Source organism: Mobula hypostoma, chromosome 12 (assembly GCF_963921235.1).
Source record: "Mobula hypostoma chromosome 12, sMobHyp1.1, whole genome shotgun sequence".
NCBI lineage: Eukaryota > Metazoa > Chordata > Chondrichthyes > Myliobatiformes > Myliobatidae > Mobula > Mobula hypostoma.
Window position 1 is genome coordinate 116,151,958 of NC_086108.1, and position 20,543 is coordinate 116,172,500.

General features: G+C 51.0%; 1 protein-coding gene across 3 annotated transcripts in view; it reads left to right on the forward strand.

The window, feature by feature from the left end:
* Nucleotides 1–7,131: 7,131 nt before the first annotated feature.
* Nucleotides 7,132–20,543, forward strand: part of ntng1a (netrin g1a) — a 253,551-nt gene continuing 240,139 nt past the window's right edge. For all 3 annotated transcript variants that reach the window (XM_063065084.1, XM_063065083.1, XM_063065085.1), the window contains exon 1: nucleotides 7,132–7,540. In XM_063065084.1, the coding sequence (XP_062921154.1) occupies nucleotides 7,298–7,540 (243 nt within the window). In that variant the 5' untranslated portion in view covers nucleotides 7,132–7,297. The remainder of the gene's footprint in view (nucleotides 7,541–20,543) is intronic.

Genomic DNA, 20,543 nt, shown 5'->3' on the forward strand with positions numbered 1-20,543 from the left:
AGAGAGAGGATGAGTATGTCGTGTGTGTATCAGCCAGAGGGTGAGTGTGTGGTGTGTGTACAAGAGAGAGGGTGAATGTGTGGGGTGTGTGAGAGAGAGGGTGAGTGTGTGGGGTGTGTACGAGAGAGAGGGTGAGTGTGTGGGGTGTGTATGAGAGAGAGGATGAGTGTGTGGGGTGTGTACGAGAGAGAGGGTGAGTGTGTGGGGTGTGTAAGAGAGAGAGGGTGAGTGTGTGGGGTGTGTATGAGAGAGAGGGTGAGTGTGTAGGGTGTGTATGAGAGAGGGTGAGTGTGTGGGGTGTGCACGAGAGAGAGGGTGAGTGTGTGGGGTGTGCATGATAGAGAGGGTGTGTGGGGTTTGTACGAGAGCGGGTGAGTGTGCGGTGTGTGTACGAGAGAGAGGGTGAGTGTGTGCGGTGTGTACGAGAGAGAGTGTGAGTGTGTGGCGTGTACAAGAGAGTGGATGAGTGTGTGGGGTGTGTACGAGAGTGAGTGTGAGTGTGTGGGGTGTGTACGAGAGTGAGTGTGTGTGTGTGGGGTGTGTATGAGAGAGAGGGTGAGTGTGTGGGGTGTGTACGAGAGAGAGGGTGAGTGTGTGGGGTGTGTACGAGAGAGAGGGTGAGTGTGTTGTGTCTGTATCAGAGAGAGGATGAGTGTGTCCGGTGTGTATCAACCAGAGGGTGAGTGTGTGGTGTGTGTGAGAGAGGGTGAGTGTGTGGGGTGTGTACGAGAGAGAGGGTGAGTGTGTGGGGTGTGTATGAGAGAGAGGGTGAGTGTGTGGGGTGTGTATGAGAGAGAGGGTGAGTGTGTGGGGTGTGTACGAGAGAGAGGGTGAGTGTGTGGGGTGTGTACGAGAGAGAGGGTGAGTGTGTGGGGTGTGTACGAGAGAGAGGGTGAGTGTGTGGGGTGTGTACGAGAGAGAGGGTGAGTGTGTGGGGTGTGTATGAGAGAGAGGGTGAGTGTGTGGGGTGTGTTAGAGAGAGGGTGAGTGTGTGGGGTGTGTATGAGAGAGAGGGTGAGTGTGTGGGGTGTGTATGAGAGAGAGGGTGAGTGTGTGGGGTGTGTATGAGAAAGAGCGTGAGTGTGTTGGGTGTGTATGAGAGAGAGGGTGAGTGTGCGTGGTGTGTTTGAGAGAGAGGGTGAGTGTGTGGGGTGTGTATGAGAGAGAGGATGAGTGTGTGGGGTGTGTACGAGAGAGAGGATGAGTGTGTGGGGTGTGTACGAGAGAGAGGGTAAGTGCGTGGGGTGTGTATGAGAGAGGGTGAGTGTGTCGGGTGTGTATGAGAGAGGGTGAGTGTGTGGGGTGTGCACGAGAGAGAGGGTGAGTGTTTGGGATGTGCATGAGAGAGAGGGTGAGTGTGTGGGGAGTGAATGAGAGGGTGGATGTGTGGGGTTTGTACGAGAGCGGGTGAGTATGCGGTGACTGTACGAGAGAGAGGGTGAGTGTGTGCCGTGTGTACGAGAGAGATTGTGACTGTGTGCGGTTTGTACAAGAGAGTGGATGAGTGTGTGGGTGTGTGCGAGAGTGAGTGTGAGTGTTTGGGGTGTGTACGAGAGAGAGGGTGAGTGTGTGGGGTGTGTATGAGAGAGAGGGTGAGTGTGTAGGGTGTGCACGAGAGAGAGGGTAACTGTCGGGAGTGAATGACAGAGAGGGTGGGTGTGTGGTGTTTGTACGAGAGTGGGTGAGTGTGCGGTGTCTGTACGAGAGAGAGGGTGAGTGTGTGAGATGTGTATGAGAGAGAGGGTGTGTGTGTGGGGTGTGTATGAGAGAGAGGGTGAGTGTGTGGTGTGTGTATGAGAGAGAGGGTGAGTGTGTGGGGTGTGTATGAGAGAGAGGGTGAGTGTGTGGGCTGTGTATGAGAGAGAGGGTGAGTGTGTTGTGTGTATCAGAGAGAGGGTGAGTGTGTGGGTGTGTATCAGAGAGAGGGTGAGTGTGTGGTGTGTGTACAAGAGACTGGGTGAGTGTGTGGGGTGTGTATGAGAGAGAGGGTGAGTGTGTGGGGTGTGTACAAGAGAGAGGGTGAGTGTGTGGGGTGTGTATGAGAGAGAGGGTGAGTGTGTGGGGTGTGTATGAGAGAGAGGGTGAGTGTGTGGGGTGTGTATGAGAGAGAGGGTGAGTGTGTGGGGTGTGTACGAGAGAGGGTGAGTGTGTGGGGTGTGTACGAGAGAGAGGGTGAGTGTGTGAGTTGTGTATCAGAGAGAGGGTGAGTGTGTGGGGTGTGTACGAGAGAGGGTGAGTGTGTGGGTGTGTATGAGAGAGAGGGTGAGTGTGTGTGTGTGTATGAGAGAGAGGGTGAGTGTGCTGTGTGTGTATGAGAGAGAGGGTGAGTGTGTGGGGTGTGTACGAGAGAGAGGGTGAGTGTGTGGGGTGTGTACGAGAGAGAGGGTGAGTGTGTGGGGTGTGTACGAGAGAGAGGGTGAGTGTGGGTGTGTATGAGAGAGAGGGTGAGTGTGTAGGGTGTGTATGAGAGAGAGGGTGAGTGTGTGGGGAGTGTATGAGAGAGAGGGTGAGTGTGTGGGGTTTGTACGAGAGAGGGTGAGTGTGTGGTGTGTGTACGAGAGAGAGGGTGAGTGTGTGAATGTGTATTAGAGAGAGAGTGAGTGTGATGTGTGTACGAGAGAGAGGATGAGTGTGTGGGGTGTGTACGAGAGAGAGGGTGAGTGTGTGGGGTGTGTATGAGAGAGAGGGTGAGTGTGTGGGGTGTGTACGAGAGAGAGGGTGAGTGTGTGGGGTGTGTATGAGAGAGAGGGTGAGTGTGTGGGGTGTGTATGAGAGAGAGGGTGAGTGTGCGTGGTGTGTTTGAGAGAGAGGGTGAGTGTGTGGGGTGTGTATGAGAGAGAGGGTGAGTGTGTGGGGTGTGTATGAGAGAGGGTGAGTGTGTTGTGTGTGTATCAGAGAGAGGGTGAGTGTGTGGGGTGTGTATCAGAGAGAGGGTGAGTGTGTGGTGTGTGTACAAGAGAGAGGGTGAGTGTGTGGGGTGTGTACGAGAGAGAGGATGAGTGTGTGGGGTGTGTACGAGAGAGAGGGTGAGTGTGTGGGGTGTGTACGAGAGAGAGGGTGAGTGTGTGGGGTGTGTATGAGAGAGAGGGTGAGTGTGTGGTGTGTGTATGAGAGAGATGGTGAGTGTGTGGGGTTTGTACGAGAGAGATGGTGAGTGTGTGTGTGGTTTGTACGAGAGAGAGGGTGAGTGTGTCGGTGTGTATGAGAGAGAGGATGAGTGTGTCGGCTGTGTTTGAGAGAGAGGGTGAGTGTTTGGGGTGTGTGTGAGAGAGAGGGTGAGTGTGTTGGGTGTGTACGAGAGAGAGGGTGAGTGTGTGGGGTGTGTATGAGAGAGAGGGTGAGTGTGTGGGGTGTGTACGAGAGAGAGGGTGAGTGTGTGGGATGTACGAGAGAGAGGTTGAGTGTGTGGGGTGTGTATGTAGTGGGTAAGTTTGTGAATGTGTACGAGTGGGAGGGTGAGTGTGTGGAGTGTTTGTGAGAGAGAGAGAGGGTGAGTGTGGCGGTCTTTACGAGAGAGAGCGTGAGGTCTGGGGTTTGTATGAGAAAGAGGGTGAGTGTGTGGGTGTGTTTGAGAGAGAGGGTGAGGGTGTGAATGTGTATGAGACAGGGTGAGTGTGTGGGTTGTGTGTGAGGGAGAGGGTGAGTGTGTTGGGTGTGCACGAGAGAGAGGTTGAGTGTGTGGTGTGTGTATGAGAGAGATGGTGAGTGTGTGGGGTTTGTACGAGAGAGAGGGTGAGTGTGTCGGTGTGTATGAGAGATAGGATGAGTGTGTCGGGTGTGTTTGAGAGAGAGGGTGAGTGTGTGGGTGTTACGAGAGAGGGTGAGTGTGTGGGGTCTCTACGAGAGAGGGTGAGTGTATGGTGTGTACGAGACAGAGGTTGAGTGTATGGGGTATGTATGAAAGAGAGGGTGAGTGTGTGGGATGTTTACGAGAGAGTGGTTGAGTGTGTAGGGTGTGTATGGAGAGGGTGAGTGTGTGAATGTGTATGAGAGAGAGGGTGAGTGTGTGGGTTGTGTGTGAGGGAGAGGGTGAGTGTGTTGTGTCTGTATCAGAGAGAGGATGAGTGTGTCCGGTGTGTATCAGCCAGAGGGTTAGTGTGTGGTGTGTGTACAAGAGAGAGGGTGAGAGTGTGGAGTGTTTGTGAGAGAGAGAGGGTGAGTGTGGCGGTCTTTACGAGAGAGCGTGAGTTCTGGGGTTTGTACGAGAAAGAGGGTGAGTGTGTGGTGTGTGTATGAGAGAGATGGTGAGTGTGCGGGGTTTGTACGAGAGAGACGGTGAGTGTGTCGGTGTGTACGAGAGAGAGGATGAGTGTGTGGGGTGTGTATGAGAGAGAGGGTGAGTGTGTGGGGTGTGGGTGAGGGTGAGTGTGTTGTGTGTGCACAAGAGAGAGGGTGAGTGTGCGGGGTGTGTACGAGAGAGAAGGTGAGTGTGTGGGGTGTGTATGAGAGAGAGGCTGAGTGTGCAGGGTGTGTACGAGAGAGAGGGTGAGTGTGTGGGGTGTGTATGAGAGAGAGGGTGAGTGTGTGGTGTGTGTATTAGAGAGAAGGTGAGTGTGTGGGGTGTGTATGAGAGAGAGGGTGAGTGTGTGGGGTGTGTACGAGAGAGAGGGTGAGTGTGTGGGGTGTGTATGAGAGAGAGGGTGAGTGTGTGGTGTGTGTATGAGAGAGAAGGTGAGTGTGTGGGGTGTGAATGAGAGAGAGGCTGAGTGTGTGGGGTGTGTATGAGAGAGTGGGTGAGTGTGTGGGGTGTGTATCAGAGAGAGGGTGAGTGTGCGGGGTGTGTATCAGAGAGAGGGTGAGTGTGTGGGCTGTGTACGAGAGAGTTGTTGAATGTGTGGGCTGTGTATGAGAGAGAGGGTGAGTGTGTTGCGTGTGTATGAGAGAGAGGGTGAGTCTGCGGTGTGTGTATCAGAGAGAGTGTGAGTATGCGGGGTTTGTACGAGAGAGAGGGTGATTGTGTTGGATGTGTACCAGAGAGAGGGTGAGTGTGTGGGGTTTGTACGAGAGAGAGGGTGATTGTGTTGGATGTGTACAAGAGAGAGGGTGAGTGTGTGGGGTGTGTATGAGAGAGGGTGTGTGCGGGGTGTTTATCAGAGAGGTTGAGTGTGCGGGGTGTGTATTAGGGAGAGGGTGAGTGTATGGTGTGTGGACGAGTGAGATGTTGAGTGTGTGGGTTTTGTAGGAGAGAGAGGGTGAGTGTGTGAGATGTGTGTGTGACAGAGAGAGCTTGAGTGTTTTGCAGAGAATGTGTGATGGAGAGAGTTTGAGTTAGCTTGTGCCCTGGTGCGAACTGATCTGCTGCTGGAGACAATTTCCGTGTGTATTGTTTTGTGTGTCTGTGTGTGCGTGTTTTTGTGTTAGTATGTGTCTGTGGTTGTGCGTTAGCGTGTGTGTGTCTGTGTGTGCGTGCAAGTGTGTGACTGTGAGTGTGTGTGTTTGTGTGTGTCAGTGTGTGTGTGTGACTGTGTCTGTGAGTGTGTGTGTTTGTGTGTTAGTGTGTCTGTATGATTGTGCCTCTGATTGTGTCTGTATATGAGTGTGATTGTGTGTTTGTGAGTGTGTATGTGTATTTGTGTGTGTGTATTATTGTGTGTGGGTGGTGTTTGGGTGGATGGGATGTGGGTTGTGTAGCGGTGGAGTGTGTGAGTGGGATGGGGTGTGGAATTGTGTTAAGGTGGTGTCTGATGTGTTTGTGTGTGAGAAAATCTATGTGTGTGTGTTTATGTGTGACTTTGGGGAGTGTTTTCACTGGGAGAAAATCAGACATTCTCTGTCACACTGCATTGGGTTGTGAATCCCGAGTTTTATTCCTGCGATTATACCGTGAATTTCCTGATTTCCACGCTGTGGCAGTTGGAGCCCACAGTTACAGGGAGACTTGTAACAGTGGTGCCAGTAGAGAGTTAGGAGGGTGGGGACTGTGAGGCGAGAGAAAGAGAGTACAATCCTGGAATCAATCAAACGCTACACTGTCGGAAGGCTAGACTCATGCAAGGGTCACTCTGTGGGAGGGGTGGTACTGAGGGAGGGTCACACTGTGGGAGGGGCGGTACTGAGGGAGGATCACACTGTGGGAGGGGAGGTACTGAGGGAGGGTCACACTGTGGGAGGGGTGGTACTGAGGGAGAGTCACACTGTGGGAGGGGTGGTACTGAGGGAGAGTCACACTGTGGGAGGGGTGGTACTGAGGGAGGGTCACACTGTGGGAGGGGCGGTACTGAGGGAGGGTCACACTGTGGGAGGGGTGGTACTGAGGGAGGGTCACACTGTGGGAGGGGCGGTACTGAGGGAGGGTCACACTGTGGGAGGGATGGTACTGAGGGAGGGTCGCACTGTGGGAGGGGCGGTACCGAGGGAGGGCCACACTGTGGGAGGGGCGGTACCGAGGGAGGGCCACACTGTGGGAGCAGCGGTACCGAGGGAGGGTCACTCTGTGGGAGGGTTTATACTGAGGGAGGGTCACACTGTGGGAGGGGTGGTACCGAGGGAGGGTCACTCTGTGGGAGGGGTGGTTCCGAGGGAGGATCAGTCTGTGGGAGGGGTGCTACCGAGTGAGGGTCACTCTGTGGGAGGGTTGTACTGAGGGAGGGTCACACTGTGGGTGTTGGTACTGAGGGAGTGCCGTGTTGTGGGAGGGGCACTGCTCAGGGTGGTCTTCTGTACATCCAAAGCCCCGGGGCAGTGTGGGGTGAGGTGTCTGTGGTGGTAGAATTGCAACTTTTGCCAATGGCCTGGTTTGATTTCTCCCGACAGGGGCCTGATGCTGGGCGGAAGTGGAAATTAATGTGAGGCAGAGTGTCATTTGAAGATGGCTCCCTTTCAATACCAGTGCTGAGCAGCTGAACAAATCAGCAGAAAGAATCAAGTCTACCTGGCCCCAGCTCCGGGAGAATTGAAAGCTTCTGTGTCCAAGGTTGTCCAATGAGTTGGTGCTCAACAGCTGGAACATCTGGTTCACCAGTTACGGGACAACCACTGGAACAGCTGTTTACTGCATGTTATCCTGTTTTGAACCTCAGCTCCAGAAAATTCGTCAACAACATTGGATAACATCTGGACACATCTGTCCAGTTCACTGGTTCACCATCTGGAGACCAGCAGCCTCTGGAACATCTGGGTGCTAAACTGGTGTGACTGTCACGTCCTGTCTTTAGGAACTGCTGTTGTTCTGCCAGTTTCCCAGTTGCAGCCAAACCCCTGGACCATCCGAAGAATTCAGCTGTTCACCGGCTGGGCCCTTGCCCCAAAACATCTGTCAGAACACACGCTCTGGCCGCAAGCCGAGTGCTGGAGCACAATGCGCCGGTCAGCCCTGCTGCCACTCCAGGCCCTGTGGGCCACACTGTGCACCTCCATCGCCCACTTCCCATCATGGGGCCACTACGACCTGTGTAAGACGAAGGTTCACTCGGACCAGGACATGAGCTGGGATTACATGGCCTGCCAACCCGAGGCTGCGCTGCTCACCCGCTACCTAAAGGTCACCCTCGACCCACCCGACAGCACGTGTGGAGACCCCCCAGAGATGTTCTGCTCTCTGGTGAGTGAAACTCAGGCAGCACCTCTGCAGGGAGAGCTGGTGCCCACGGTCCAGGCGGTTATTGACACGGACCAACCCGGGGAATCGGGAAAGTTAAATATACCATCTTTAGAGAGCAGGGGAAGGGATAAACGGGGACCGGATCGAGGGTGTGGGATGAGGGGGAGAGGACGGGTGTGTGGGTAGGGACGAGAGTGCGGGGTGAGGGGGAGGGGGAACGGGTGTGTGGGTCGGGACGAGAGTGCGGGGTGATGGGGGAGAGAACAGGTGTGTGGGTAGGGACGAGAGTGTGGGGTGAGGGGGAGAGAACGGGTGTGTGGGTAGGGACGAGAGTGCGGGGTGAGGGGGAGAGGACGGGTGTGTGGGTGGGGACGAGAGTGTGGGGTGAGGGGGGAAAGAACAGGTGTGTGGGTAGGGACGAGAGTGTGGGGTGAGGGGGAGGGGGAACGGGTATGTGGGTCGGGACGAGAGTGCGGGGTGATGGGGGAGAGAACGGGTGTGTGGGTAGGGACGAGAGTGTGAGGTAAGGGGGGGAGAGCGTGGGTGTGGGCGGAAGGGTTAGGCGTAAAAATGAAGAGGGGATAAAACAGTGGGAGTGAGAGTCTGGGGGAGGGCGAGAGAATGAAATGGCAAGGTGTAGGGTGGAAGAGAATGGGGTCGGAAACGTGAGGGTGGGGTGGGGCAGCTGGTGTTTGTGTGGGGGAGAGTGGGTGATCATGGGTGGGAGAGGGGAGAACGGGGGTTGGGTTGTTAGTGTGTGGGGAGGAACCCATTCAATATGGTGAGCATTTCTGGGCCCCTTCGGGTCATGAGAGTGATCCCTGGAATGAAAGGGTTAATGTATGAGCGGCATTGGATGACTCTGGGCCTGTGCTTGTTGGAGTTTAGAAGGAGGGGTTATTGAAGACTTCAGTGGAGTCAATGTGGACAGAATGTTTCCTTTCCTGGGGGTCTGGGACAGAGGGCACAGCCTCAGAACAGAAAGATGTCCTTTTAGAACAGAGATTAAGAGGAATTTCTTGAGCCAGACGGTGATGAATCTGTGCAATTTGTTGCTACAGACGGCTGTGGAGGCCAAGTCATTGGTATATTTGTTTGAAGTGGAGGTTGATATGTTCTTGGTTTGTCGGGGCATCAATGGATAAAAAGCAGGAAAATGGGATTGAAACGGATAAGAAATCGGCCATGATGGAAGCACCTGATGGGCCACATGCCCTAATTCCGCTCTGACATATGTTTATGGTCTTATGGGCATGGTGGAGCTTTAGCCTGTCTGATAAGAACTCTCCTTTCATGGGCACCGGGATGGAATACAGGGAGGACTCTGTCAAAACATTAATTCCCCTCTCACTGAGTTAATCATCCCCTCCAGATAACTGGTTCCGACATGTTGTCAGAGGGAACTCCTGATTTAATCATCGCCTGTATGCTTCAGCAATAATTGAAAAGGGATAATTTATTGCAGAGTGTGTCGTTTATCAGAGGGAGTTATTCTCCAGGTCATTAGCGATCTGCGGTTAAAGATACACTGAATGTCTGCAGTAAATCTTACAGCTGCCCCAAGTTCCCCTGTCGGGACTGTGACTAAAACACAGGCCAGACCCAGGGGCTTACATGCGTCCACCATCTCCGGAGGTCCCACTATCTTTCCAGAAAAACATCAGCGAAACAGATTATCTGTTATTCAGCCATCAGTTTGTGAGATCTTGCCATGCACGTGGTGCTTGTAGAGTAACACACATGGAATGCTGTTGAAACTCTGCAGGTTTCTCATCGTCTGTGGAGATGGGTTTGGGCTGACACACTACGTGACCTGATGAGGGGTCTCGGCCCTAAAATTCCACTATTTATTCCCCTCATTTGATACTACCTGTCCTGAATAAGGTTTAGTAGTACTGCCATATGTCTTGAAATTTGTTGTTTTGTGACAGCAGTACAGTGCAATTCAGAATACTAAAAACAGTAAATTACAATAAGTGTATAATTATATATCCATAATTACTTATGTAGTGCAAAAAGAGAGCAAATAAAAAATACTGAGGTGGTGTTCATGGGTTAATTGTCCATTTAGAAATCCAGTGGTGGAGGGGAAGAAACTGTTCATTGAGTGAGTGTCTTTCAGCATCTGCACCTCCTTCCTGATGGTAACAGTGAGCGGAGGGCACGTCCTGGGTGAAGGGAGCACTAAATGACGATGCTGCCTTTTTGAGCCATCACCTTGTCCTCGGTCTCCATGATGGAGCTGGCTGAGTTTGCAACTTTCTACAGGCTACCCAGCATTTTGTGTGTGATGCTCTGAATTTCCAGCATCGCCACCATCTCTTGTGTTCTTCAGCTTATACTTGCTGTGTGGGATCTGCCTGTGCTTTGTGTCTGCACTTGCCGTGTGCAGGTTACCCACAAATGTCAACGCAACGGTATGCCTGGGATCTTGCTGTGCACACATCCGTTCTTTGTCACTGACTCTTGCCGTGCACAGATCACACACTGAACATAACCCTCAGGAGCACTGCGTTCACTGTGGGATCTTCTGCCCATTCCTCAGGGTTGACAGGCCACGATTGCAATGTGAACATGTTCATGAGGAAAGCTGAAAATGGGTGCTGAACCTTTGCCCTTTACCTGGGGGTTGGAGGATTTATTACCCCCATCCACAGCCGCTCTCTACATTGGCACCGATCTCCCCAGTCTGGGGCAAGATACAGTGAGAAGCATGTCCTGCATCTCTCCAGGTCTCTAAACCCCCCACCCGCCGACACTGCAAGCTCCTTCCCGACTCTGCAAACCATCTCCTTGCCTCTGCAACACCCCCATTCTCTCTTAAACCCTTTCCTGGTATGTGCAAAACCTCCCTGTCTTTGCAATCCCCACCCCTGTCTCTCCACCCTCTGTCTCAGCAAACACCTTCTGTCTCTGCAACTCTTCCCTGTTTCTGCAAACCCCTAAATGAATCTGCAAAACCCATCACTGTCCCTGCAACCCCTCCCCCGTCTCTGCAACCCCTCCCCCGTCTCTGCAACCCCTCCCCACTCTGCAAACCCCTCCCCCACTCTGCAAACCCCTCCCCCACTCCGCAAACCCCTCCCTCATCTCTGCAAGCCCCTCCCCCATCTCTGCAAGCCCCCCCCGTCTCTGTAAACCCCATCCCTGTCTCTGTAAACCCCTGCCCCATCTCTGCAAACCCCTCCCTGATCTCTGCAAACCCCTCCCTGTCTATAGGACCCTCTCCCTGTCTATAGGACCCTCTCCCTGTCTATAGACACCTCCCTGTCTATAGACCCCCCTCCCCGTCTATAGTCCCCCCCTCCCCGTCTATAGACACATCCTCATCTATAGGACCCCCTCCCTGTCTATAGACCCCCCCTCCCTGTCTATAGACACCCCTCCCCGTCTATAGACACATCCCCATCTATAGACACATCCCCATCTATAGGACCCCCTCCCTGTCTATAGACCCCCCCTCCCTGTCTATAGACACCCCCTCCCTGTCTATAGACACCTCCCCTCCCTGTCTATAGACACCTCCCCTCCCTGTCTATAGATGCCTCCCTGTCTATAGATGCCTCCCTGTCAGATAGGACCCCCTGCCTGTCTATAGATGCCTCCCTGTCAGATAGGACCCCCTGCCTGTCTATAGATACCTCCCTGTCAGATAGGACCCCCTGCCTGTTTATAGATACCTCCCTGTCAGATAGGACCCCCTGCCTGTCTATAGATACCTCCCTGTCAGATAGGACCCCCTGCCTGTTTATAGATACCTCCCTGTCAGATAGGACCCCCTGCCTGTTTATAGATACCTCCCTGTCAGATAGGACCCCCTGCCTGTTTATAGATACCTCCCTGTCAGATAGGACCCCCTGCCTGTTTATAGATACCTCCCTGTCAGATAGGACCCCCTGCCTGTTTATAGATACCTCCCTGTCAGATAGGACCCCCTGCCTGTTTATAGATACCTCCCCCTCTGTAGATATCTCTCTGTCTATATCTCTCTGTCTATAGAACCCCCTCGCTGTCTATAGAACCCCCTCGCTGTCTATAGAATCCCCTCCCCGTCTATACAGCCCTCTCCCCGTCTATACAGCCCTCTCCCCGTCTCTGCAGCCCACTCCCCCGTCTCTGCAGCCCACTCCCCCGTCTCTGCAGCCCACTCCCCCGTCTCTGCAGTACCCTCCCCCGTCTCTGCAAACCCTTCAATGTAGTGTAGCAGCAGTAATAGGGTCTCTATCGTAGTGGGACAGACAGGCGATTCTGTGGACGCAAAAAGAAACACGGATGGTAGTTTGCCTCTCAGGCGCCACGGTCTGCGATATTTCTGAGCACGTCCACAATATCCTGAAAAGGGAGTGTGAGCATCAAGAAGTCGTGGTACACATTGGTACCAACAGCATACTGGGTCCAATATTGTTTGTCATATATATTTATGATCTGGATGATGAGGTGGTAAATTGGATTAGTAAGTATGCAGATGATACTAAAATAGGTGGCATTGTGGATGATGAGGTAGGTTTTCAAAGCTTGCAGAGAGAATTAGGACAGTTAGGAGAGTGGGCTGAAAGATGGCAGATGGAGTTTAATGCTGATAAATGTGAGGTGCTACATTTTGGTAGGACTAATCAAAATAGGACATACATGGTAAATGGTAGGGCATTGAAGAATGCAGTAGAACTGAGGGATCTAGGAATAATGGTGCACAGTTCCCTGAAGGTGGAATCTCATGTGGATAGAGTGGTGAAGAAAGCTTTTGGTATGCTGGCCTTTATAAATCAGAGCATTGAGTATAGGTGTTGGGATGTAATGTTGAAATTGTACAAGGCATTGGTAAGGCCAAATTTGGAGTATTGTGTACAGTTCTGGTCACCGAATTATAGGAAAGATGTCAATAAAATTGAGAGTACAGAGGAGGTTTACTAAAATGTTGCCTGGGTTTCATCTCTTAAGTTACAAAGAAAGGTTGAACAAGTAAGGTCTTTATTCTTTGGAGCGTAGAAGGTTGAGGGGGGACTTGATAGAGGTATTTAAAATTATGAGGGGGATAGATAGAGTTGACGTGGATAGGCTTTTTCCATTGAGAGTGGGGGAAATTCAAACAAGAAGACATGAGTTGAGAGTTAAAGGGCAAAAGTTTAGGGGTAACATGAGGGGGAACTTCTTTACTCAGAGAGTGGTAGCTGTGTGGAACGAGCTTCCAGCAGAAGTGGTTGAGGCAGGTTCGATGTTGTCATTTAAAGTTAAATTGGACAGATATATGGGCAGGAAAGGAATGGAGGGTTATGGGCTGAGTGCAGGTCGGTGGGACTAGGTGAGAGTAAGAGTTCAGCACGGACCAGAAGGGCCGAGATGGCCTGTTTCTGTGCTGTCATTGTTATATGGTTATATGATTTAATACTCACCTCAACCCCATTCTCCTGCCTCCTCCCCGTAACCTTTGATGGCCTGACTAATCAAGAAACTATCAACCTCCATTTTAAAAATACTCAAAGACTTGGGCTCCTACAGTTGTCTGTAACGATGAAGTTCACAGATCCACCACCCTGTGGCTGCAGAAATCCCTTTTCATCTCCGTTCTAAAGGATTGTCCTTCTATTCTGAGACTACTCATCCAAGCAGGGTGAGCAGAGAGAGTTAACCAAGGAGAAGGAAAGCTAACTGCAGAATGCAGGAGGCAGCAGGATCAAGGGCGAAAAGCAAACAGGCCCACAGTAGAAAAATACTAAGATGATTAAAAAGTGAAAAGAGCAAGCCTGGAGGCTTTGTAACTTAATGCATGACACATAGCTCATAAGTAACAAGCAGAGGGGAATAGAAGAATAGAGGGCTGTGTGTGAGGGAAGAGTTAGATTGATCTTGGAGTGGATTAAAAGGTCAGCACAATATCATGGGCTGAAGGGCCTGTACTGTGCTATTCTCCATGAATGTGGTTGTTCTGAAGACTGTTATGGAAACACAGTTACACTGGGACCAGAGGAGCAACAACATCCAGGAAGATGAGACAATTGGCAACTAGGGATGGGGTAGCACTGTTTATGAGATGAGGTCACTACAGCGGTGAGAGATCCTCTTGACTCAGATGTTGAACCCGTTTGGGTATTGAAGGAAATGAAGAGTAGTGCTTCAGAGGTTTGGTTGAGTACATGGATTGGAGGGGTATGGTCCAGGTGCAGGTCGATGGGTCCAGGCAAAATAATAGTATAGTATGGACCAGATGGGCTGAATGGTCTGTTTCTGTACTGTAGCAGTCTATGGATTTCAGACTCCGGTGTAGAATCGGCCCAGACTGTAGGGGAGAGGAGAAAGGGTTGGGACTTGTAAAGGAAAATGAGCAGAGAGTGTGTGGGATGCTTTACATTGAGTGAAACAGGTTGGAGAATGAAGTTGTGGAGACAGAGAGGCCCAACCAACTCAAACTCTCCTCATGGACAGCACCTTCACCCCAGAACATAGTGAGACCTCTCCATACTGATGGAAGTACAGGTGTATAATCCCTCCGCGATGGAGATCGGACCTGTGCCCAGCACCCCAGGCGCACTTTTACCTATATTATAAGTAATCTCCCTGGAATAAAGACCAGCGTTCCATTGGCTGCCTGCTGACTCTTGTGTTTGAAACCCTGATTCCTTCCACAGCATCAAGCAGTGTCACACATTAATAGTTCTTTGTCATCTCATTAACACAGCTATCCCACCACTCTTTTTGGGCTGAAAGGCCTCCTCCTGAACTGTGAGACGGTCTGAAGCTTGGGAGAAGCAGACACTGATTTACTGAAGCAGAGTTTCACAGATACGCCAGAGAGCCAGACACCCATGGAGGGAAAGTTACTGGAGGGTATTCTGAGAGAATCAGAATCAGGTCGGTGGGACTAGGTGAGAGTAAGAGTTCGGCACGGACTAGAAAGTCCGAGATGACCTGTTTCCGTGCTGGAATTGTTATATAGTTACATGGTTATATGGAAAAAGGGAGGAGGTCTTGAAAACAGAATACAGAGGGTTAGGGAGGAAGCTGAGAAGCAGGACCTCAAGAGTAGTAATATCAGGATTGCTGCCTGCACCACACGACAGTGAGAATAGGAACAGAATGAGGTGAGAGATAAATGCGTGGCTGAGGGATTGGACCAGGGGACAGGGATTCAGATTTCTGGATCATTGGGACCTCTTCTGGGGCAGGTGTGACCTGTACAAAAGGGATGAGTTGCACTTGAATCCGAGGGGGACCAATATCCTTGCAAGCAAGTTTACTACGGATGTTGGGAGTGGTTTAAGCTGATATGGCAGGGAGATGGGAATCAGTATGATAGAGCTGAGGATGAGCCAGCAGGTTTACAAGTAGATGATGGGTGTAACAAGAATGTAAGAAAGAACATGCCAATACAGACAGAACAAAGAGTTAAATTGTACTATAGATGCAAAATTCATAGGATGAGGATGCTGTATTTAAATGTGCACTGCATTAGGAATAAGATGGACAAACTTGTGGCGCAATTAGAGATTGGTCAGTATGACACTGTGGGCATCACTGAGTCGTGGCTGAAAGAAGGTCATAATTGTGAGTTTAACATCAAATAATGTACTTTGTATCAAAAGGACAGGCAGAAAGGCATAGGCGGTGATGTGGCTCTGTTGGTAAGAGATGGAATTACATCTTTAGAAAGAGGTGACATAGGGTCAGAGACTGTCAAAAACTTTGTGACTGGAGTTAAAAGACTGCAAGGGTAGCAAAACCATTATGGGAATCAAATATAGGCATCCAAATATCAGTCAAGATGTGGGGTTGAGATTGCAAAGGGAGCTGGAAAGGGCGTGTAATAAGGACTAATGTCAAAATTATAATGGGGGACTTCACTATGCAAGGGGACTGGGAAAATCAGGTCACAAGAGAGGGAATTTGTTGAATACCTACAAGATGGCTTTTTAGAGCAGCTTGTGTTTGAGCCTGCTCGGGATTGGGTGTTGTGTAATAGTTCAGACGTTATTAGTCAGCTTAATGTAAAGGAAGCAGTGACCATAACGAGTGAATTCATGCTGCAATTTGAGAGGGAGAAACACAAGTCACATGTAGCAGTATCACAGTGGAATAACAGAAATTTTAGAGAGGAGCTTGCCCAGGTGGATTGGAGGAGGATACTGGCAGGGATGATAACAGAAGAAAGGTGGCTAAAGTTTCTGGGAATAGTTCACAAGGCGCAGGATAGCTATGTCCCACAGAAGAAGATCTCAGACTGCAGGGGTAGGCAACTGTGGCTGACAAGGGAAGTTAAGGACTGCATAAAAGCCAAGGAAAGGGCATATATGGTAGCAAAAATGAGTGGGAAGTTGGATGCTTGGGAAGCTTTTAAAATCCAACAAAAGGCAACTAAAAAAGTTATAAGAAGGGAAGAGATCAAATAAGTTGGCAAACTAGTCAATAATATAAAGCAGGATGCCAAAAGTTTTTTTCAGTTATATAAAGAGTAAAAGGGAGGTGAAGTTGATATTGGACCACTGGAAAATAATGCTGGTGAGGTAGTAATGGGGGACCAAGAAATGGCAGATTAACTTAATCCACGGCCTCTTCAACAGTAAAGGTGAAGCCACACGCAGGTTGGAGGAACAACACCTTATATTCCATCTGGGTAGCCTCCAACCTGATGGCATGAACATTGACTTCTCAAACTTCCGCTAATGCCCCACCTCTCCCCCTCGTACCCCATCCGTCATTTATTTATATACACACATTCTTTCTCTCTCTCTCCTTTTTCTCCCTCTGTCCCTCTGACTATACCCCTTGCCCATCCTCTGGGCTTCCCCTCCCCCTTTCTTTCTCCCTAGGCCTCCTGTCCCATGATCTTTTCATATCCCTTTTGCCAATCACCTGTCCAGCTCTTGGCTCCATCCCTCCCCCTCCTGTCTTCTCCTATCATTTCGGATCTCCCCCTCCCCCTCCCCCTCCCCCTCTCCCTCCCACTTCCAAATCTCTTATTAGCTCTTCTTTCAGTTAGTCCTGACGAAGGGTCTCGGCCCGAAACATCGACTGTACCTGGCCTGCTGCATTCACCAGCAATTTTTATGTGTGTTGCGTGGATTAACTTAATAAGTACTTTGCATCTGTCTTCACTGTGGAAGACACCTGCAGTGTGCCAGAGGTCCATGAGTGTCAGGGAGCAGGAGTGAGTGTCATTTCTATAACAAAGGAAAAAGTGCTAGGCAAACTCAACGGTCTTAAGGTGGACAAGTCTCCCAGAGTCCTGAGCGACGTTACTGAAGATATAACAGATACACTGGTCATAAGCTATCAAGAATCACTTGATTCTGGCATGGTCCCAGAGGACTGGAAGATTGTGCATCTCACTTCACTCTTTAAGAAGGGAGGAGGAAGGCAAAAGAAAGGAAATTATAAGCTAGTTAGCCTAACCTCAGTGGAGTTTTGGAAAGTTTTAGGATCTATTATTAAGGATGAGGGTTCAGTGTACATGGAGGCTAATGATAAAATAAGTCAAAGTCAGCATGGTTTCTGTAAAAGGAAATTTTGCCTGACAAATCTGTTAGAATTCTTGAGGAAGTAACAAGCAGGGTGAACAAAGGAGAGACAGTGGATGTCGTTTACTTGGATTTTCAGAAGGCATCTGATAAGGTGCCACACATGGGGCTGCCTAACAAGATGAAACCCTATGGTGTTACAGGAAAGACACTGGCATGGACAGAGGAATGGCTGACAGGCAGGAGGCAGTGAGTGGGAATAAAAGGGGCCTTTTCTGGTTGGCTGCTGGTGACTAGTGGTGTTCCTCAGGGGTCAGTATTGAGACCACTGCTTTTCACAATGTTTGTCTGTGATTTGGATAATGGAATTGATGGCTTTGTGGCAAAGTTTGCAGATGATACAAAGATGGGTGGAGGGGTAGGTAGTGCTGGGGAAGCAATGCGATTTCAGCAGGGCATGGACAAATTGGAAGAATGGGCAAAAACGTGACAGATGGAATACAGTGTTGAGAAATGTATGATACAGTAATGCATTTTGGTAAAAGGAACAGTAGTGCGGACTATTATCTAAATGGGGAGAAGGTTCAAACAGCAGAGGTGCAGAGGAACTTAGGAGTCCTCATGCAAGACTCCCAGAAGGTTAATTTGCGGGTTGAGTCTGTGTTAAAGAAGACAAGTGCAATGTTGGCATTTTTTTCAAGGGGAACAGAATATAAAAACAAGGAGATAATGCTGAAGCTTTACGAGACACTAGTCAGGCCGCACTTGGAGTATTGTCAATAGTTCTGAACCCCATATCTCAGAAAGAATGTGTTGTCATTGGAGACCAGAGGAGGTTCACGAGGATGATTCCAGGAATGAAGTAGCTAGCATATAAGACCATAAGACATAGGAACAGATTTGGGTCATTTGGCCCATCGAGTCTGCTCTGTCATTCAATCATGGCTGATCCTTAACAAACTCACTCTCTTGAGATCCATTACTAACCTGATCTTCTCAATCGATCTGCATGTTAAAATCTCCCATGACTATCATAACAGTGCCTTTTTCACATGCCTTTTCTATTTCCTGTTGTAACTTGTGGTCCACCTCCCAGCCACTGTTGGGAGGCCTATGTATAGCAGCTATCGACGTCCTTTTACCCTTGCAGTTTCTTAACTCAACCCATAAAGATTCAATATCTTTCGATCCTATGTCACATCTTTCTACTGATTTGAGGAGCATTTGGCAGTTTTGCGCCTGTACTCACTGGAATTTAGGAGAATGCAGGGGGATCTCATTGATACGTACAGAATGTTGAAAGGACAAGATAAGGTGGATGTGGAGAGGATGTTTCCTCTGGTGGGCTTATCCAGAACTAGAGAGCACAGCCTCAAAATTGAGGGGCAACCTTTAAGAATAAAAGCAAGGAGGAATTTTTTTAGCCAAAGAGTGGTGAATCTATGAAACAGTCTGTCACAGACTTTGGTGCAGGCCTAGTGCATGACAGCAAAAGCTGATCATTTCCTGATCGGTCAGGGCATCAAGGGATATGCTGAGAGGGCAGGTGTATGGGGTTGAGTGGGATCCAGAATCAGCCATGATGAAATGGTGGAGTGGACTCAATGGGTTGAATGGCCTAACTCTGCTCCCATGTCTTGTGAGCTTATGGTCAAATGTCTCTGCAAACCCTTCCCTGTCTCTGCAAACCCCTCCTTGTCTCTGCAAACCCCCCCTCGTCTCTGCAAACCCCTCCCTTCTCTGAAAACCCCCCCACGTCTCTGCAAACCCTTCCCTTCTCTGAAAACCCCCCCACGTCTCTGCAAACCCCCCCTCGTCTCTGCAAACCCTTCCCTTCTCTGCAAACCCCCACTCGTCTCTGCAAACCCCTCCTCGTCTCTGCAAACCCCTCCTTGTCTCTGCAAACCCCCCCTCGTCTCTGCAAACCCCCCCTCGTCTCTGCAAACCCCTCCCTTCTCTGCAAACCCCTCCTTTCTCTGCAAACCCCTCCTTTCTCTGTAAACCCCCCCTCGTCTCTGCAAACCCTTCCCTTCTCTGAAAACCCCCCCACGTCTCTGCAAACCCCCCCTCGTCTCTGCAAACCCCCCCTCGTCTCTGCAAACCCCTCCCTTCTCTGCAAACCCCCACTCGTCTCTGCAAACCCCTCCTCGTCTCTGCAAACCCCTCCTCGTCTCTGCAAACCCCCCCTCGTCTCTGCAAACCCCTCCCTTCTCTGCAAACCCCTCCCTTCTCTGCAAACCCTTCCCTTCTCTGCAAACCCTTCCCTTCTCTGCAAACCCCCCCACGTCTCTGCAAACTCCTCCTCATCTCTGCAAACCCCCCCTTTCTCTGCAAACCCTTCCCTTCTCTGCAAACCCCCACTCGTCTCTGCAAACCCCCCCTCGTCTCTGCAAACCCTTCCCTTCTCTGCAAACCCCCCCTTCTCTGCAAACCCCCCCCTCATCTCTGCAAACCCTCCTCGTCTCTGCAAACCCCTCCTCGTCTCTGCAAACCCCTCCTCGTCTCTGCAAACCCCTCCCTTCTCTGCAAACTCCTCCTCGTCTCTGCAAACCCTTCCCTTCTCTGCAAACCCCCACTCGTCTCTGCAAACCCCCCCTCGTCTCTGCAAACCCTTCCTTTCTCTGCAAACCCCCCCCTTCTCTGCAAACCCCCCCTCATCTCTGCAAACCCTCCTCGTCTCTGCAAACCCCTCCTCGTCTCTGCAAACCCCTCCTCGTCTCTGCAAACCCCCCCTCGTCTCTGCAAACCCCTCCCTTCTCTGCAAACTCCTCCTCGTCTCTGCAAACCCCCCCTCGTCTCTGCAAACCCCCCCTCGTCTCTGCAAACCCCTCCTCGTCTCTGCAAACTCCCCCTCGTCTCTGCAAACCCCTCCCTTCTCTGCAAACCCCTCCCTTCTCTGAAACCCCCCCACGTCTCTGCAAACCCCCCCTCGTCTCTGCAAACCCCTCCTCGTCTCTGCAAACCCCTCCTCGTCTCTGCAAACCCTTCCCTTCTCTGCAAACTCCTCCTCGTCTCTGCAAACTCCTCCTCGTCTCTGCAAACCCCCCTCGTCTCTGCAAACCCCCCTCGTCTCTGCAAACCCTTCCCTTCTCTGCAAACCCCCCCTCATCTCTGCAAACTCCCCCTCGTCTCTGCAAACCCTTCCTTTCTCTGCAAACCCCCCCTCATCTCTGCAAACCCTCCTCGTCTCTGCAAACCCTCCTCGTCTCTGCAAACCCCTCCTCGTCTCTGCAAACCCCCCCTCGTCTCTGCAAACCCCTCCCTTCTCTGCAAACTCCTCCTCGTCTCTGCAAACCCCCCCACGTCTCTGCAAACCCCCCCTCGTCTCTGCAAACCCCTCCTCGTCTCTGCAAACCCCCCCTCGTCTCTGCAAACCCCTCCCTTCTCTGCAAACCCCCCCTTCTCTGAAAACCCCCCCACGTCTCTGCAAACCCCCCCTCGTCTCTGCAAACCCCTCCTCGTCTCTGCAAACCCCTCCTCGTCTCTGCAAACCCTTCCCTTCTCTGCAAACTCCTCCTCGTCTCTGCAAACTCCTCCTCGTCTCTGCAAACCCC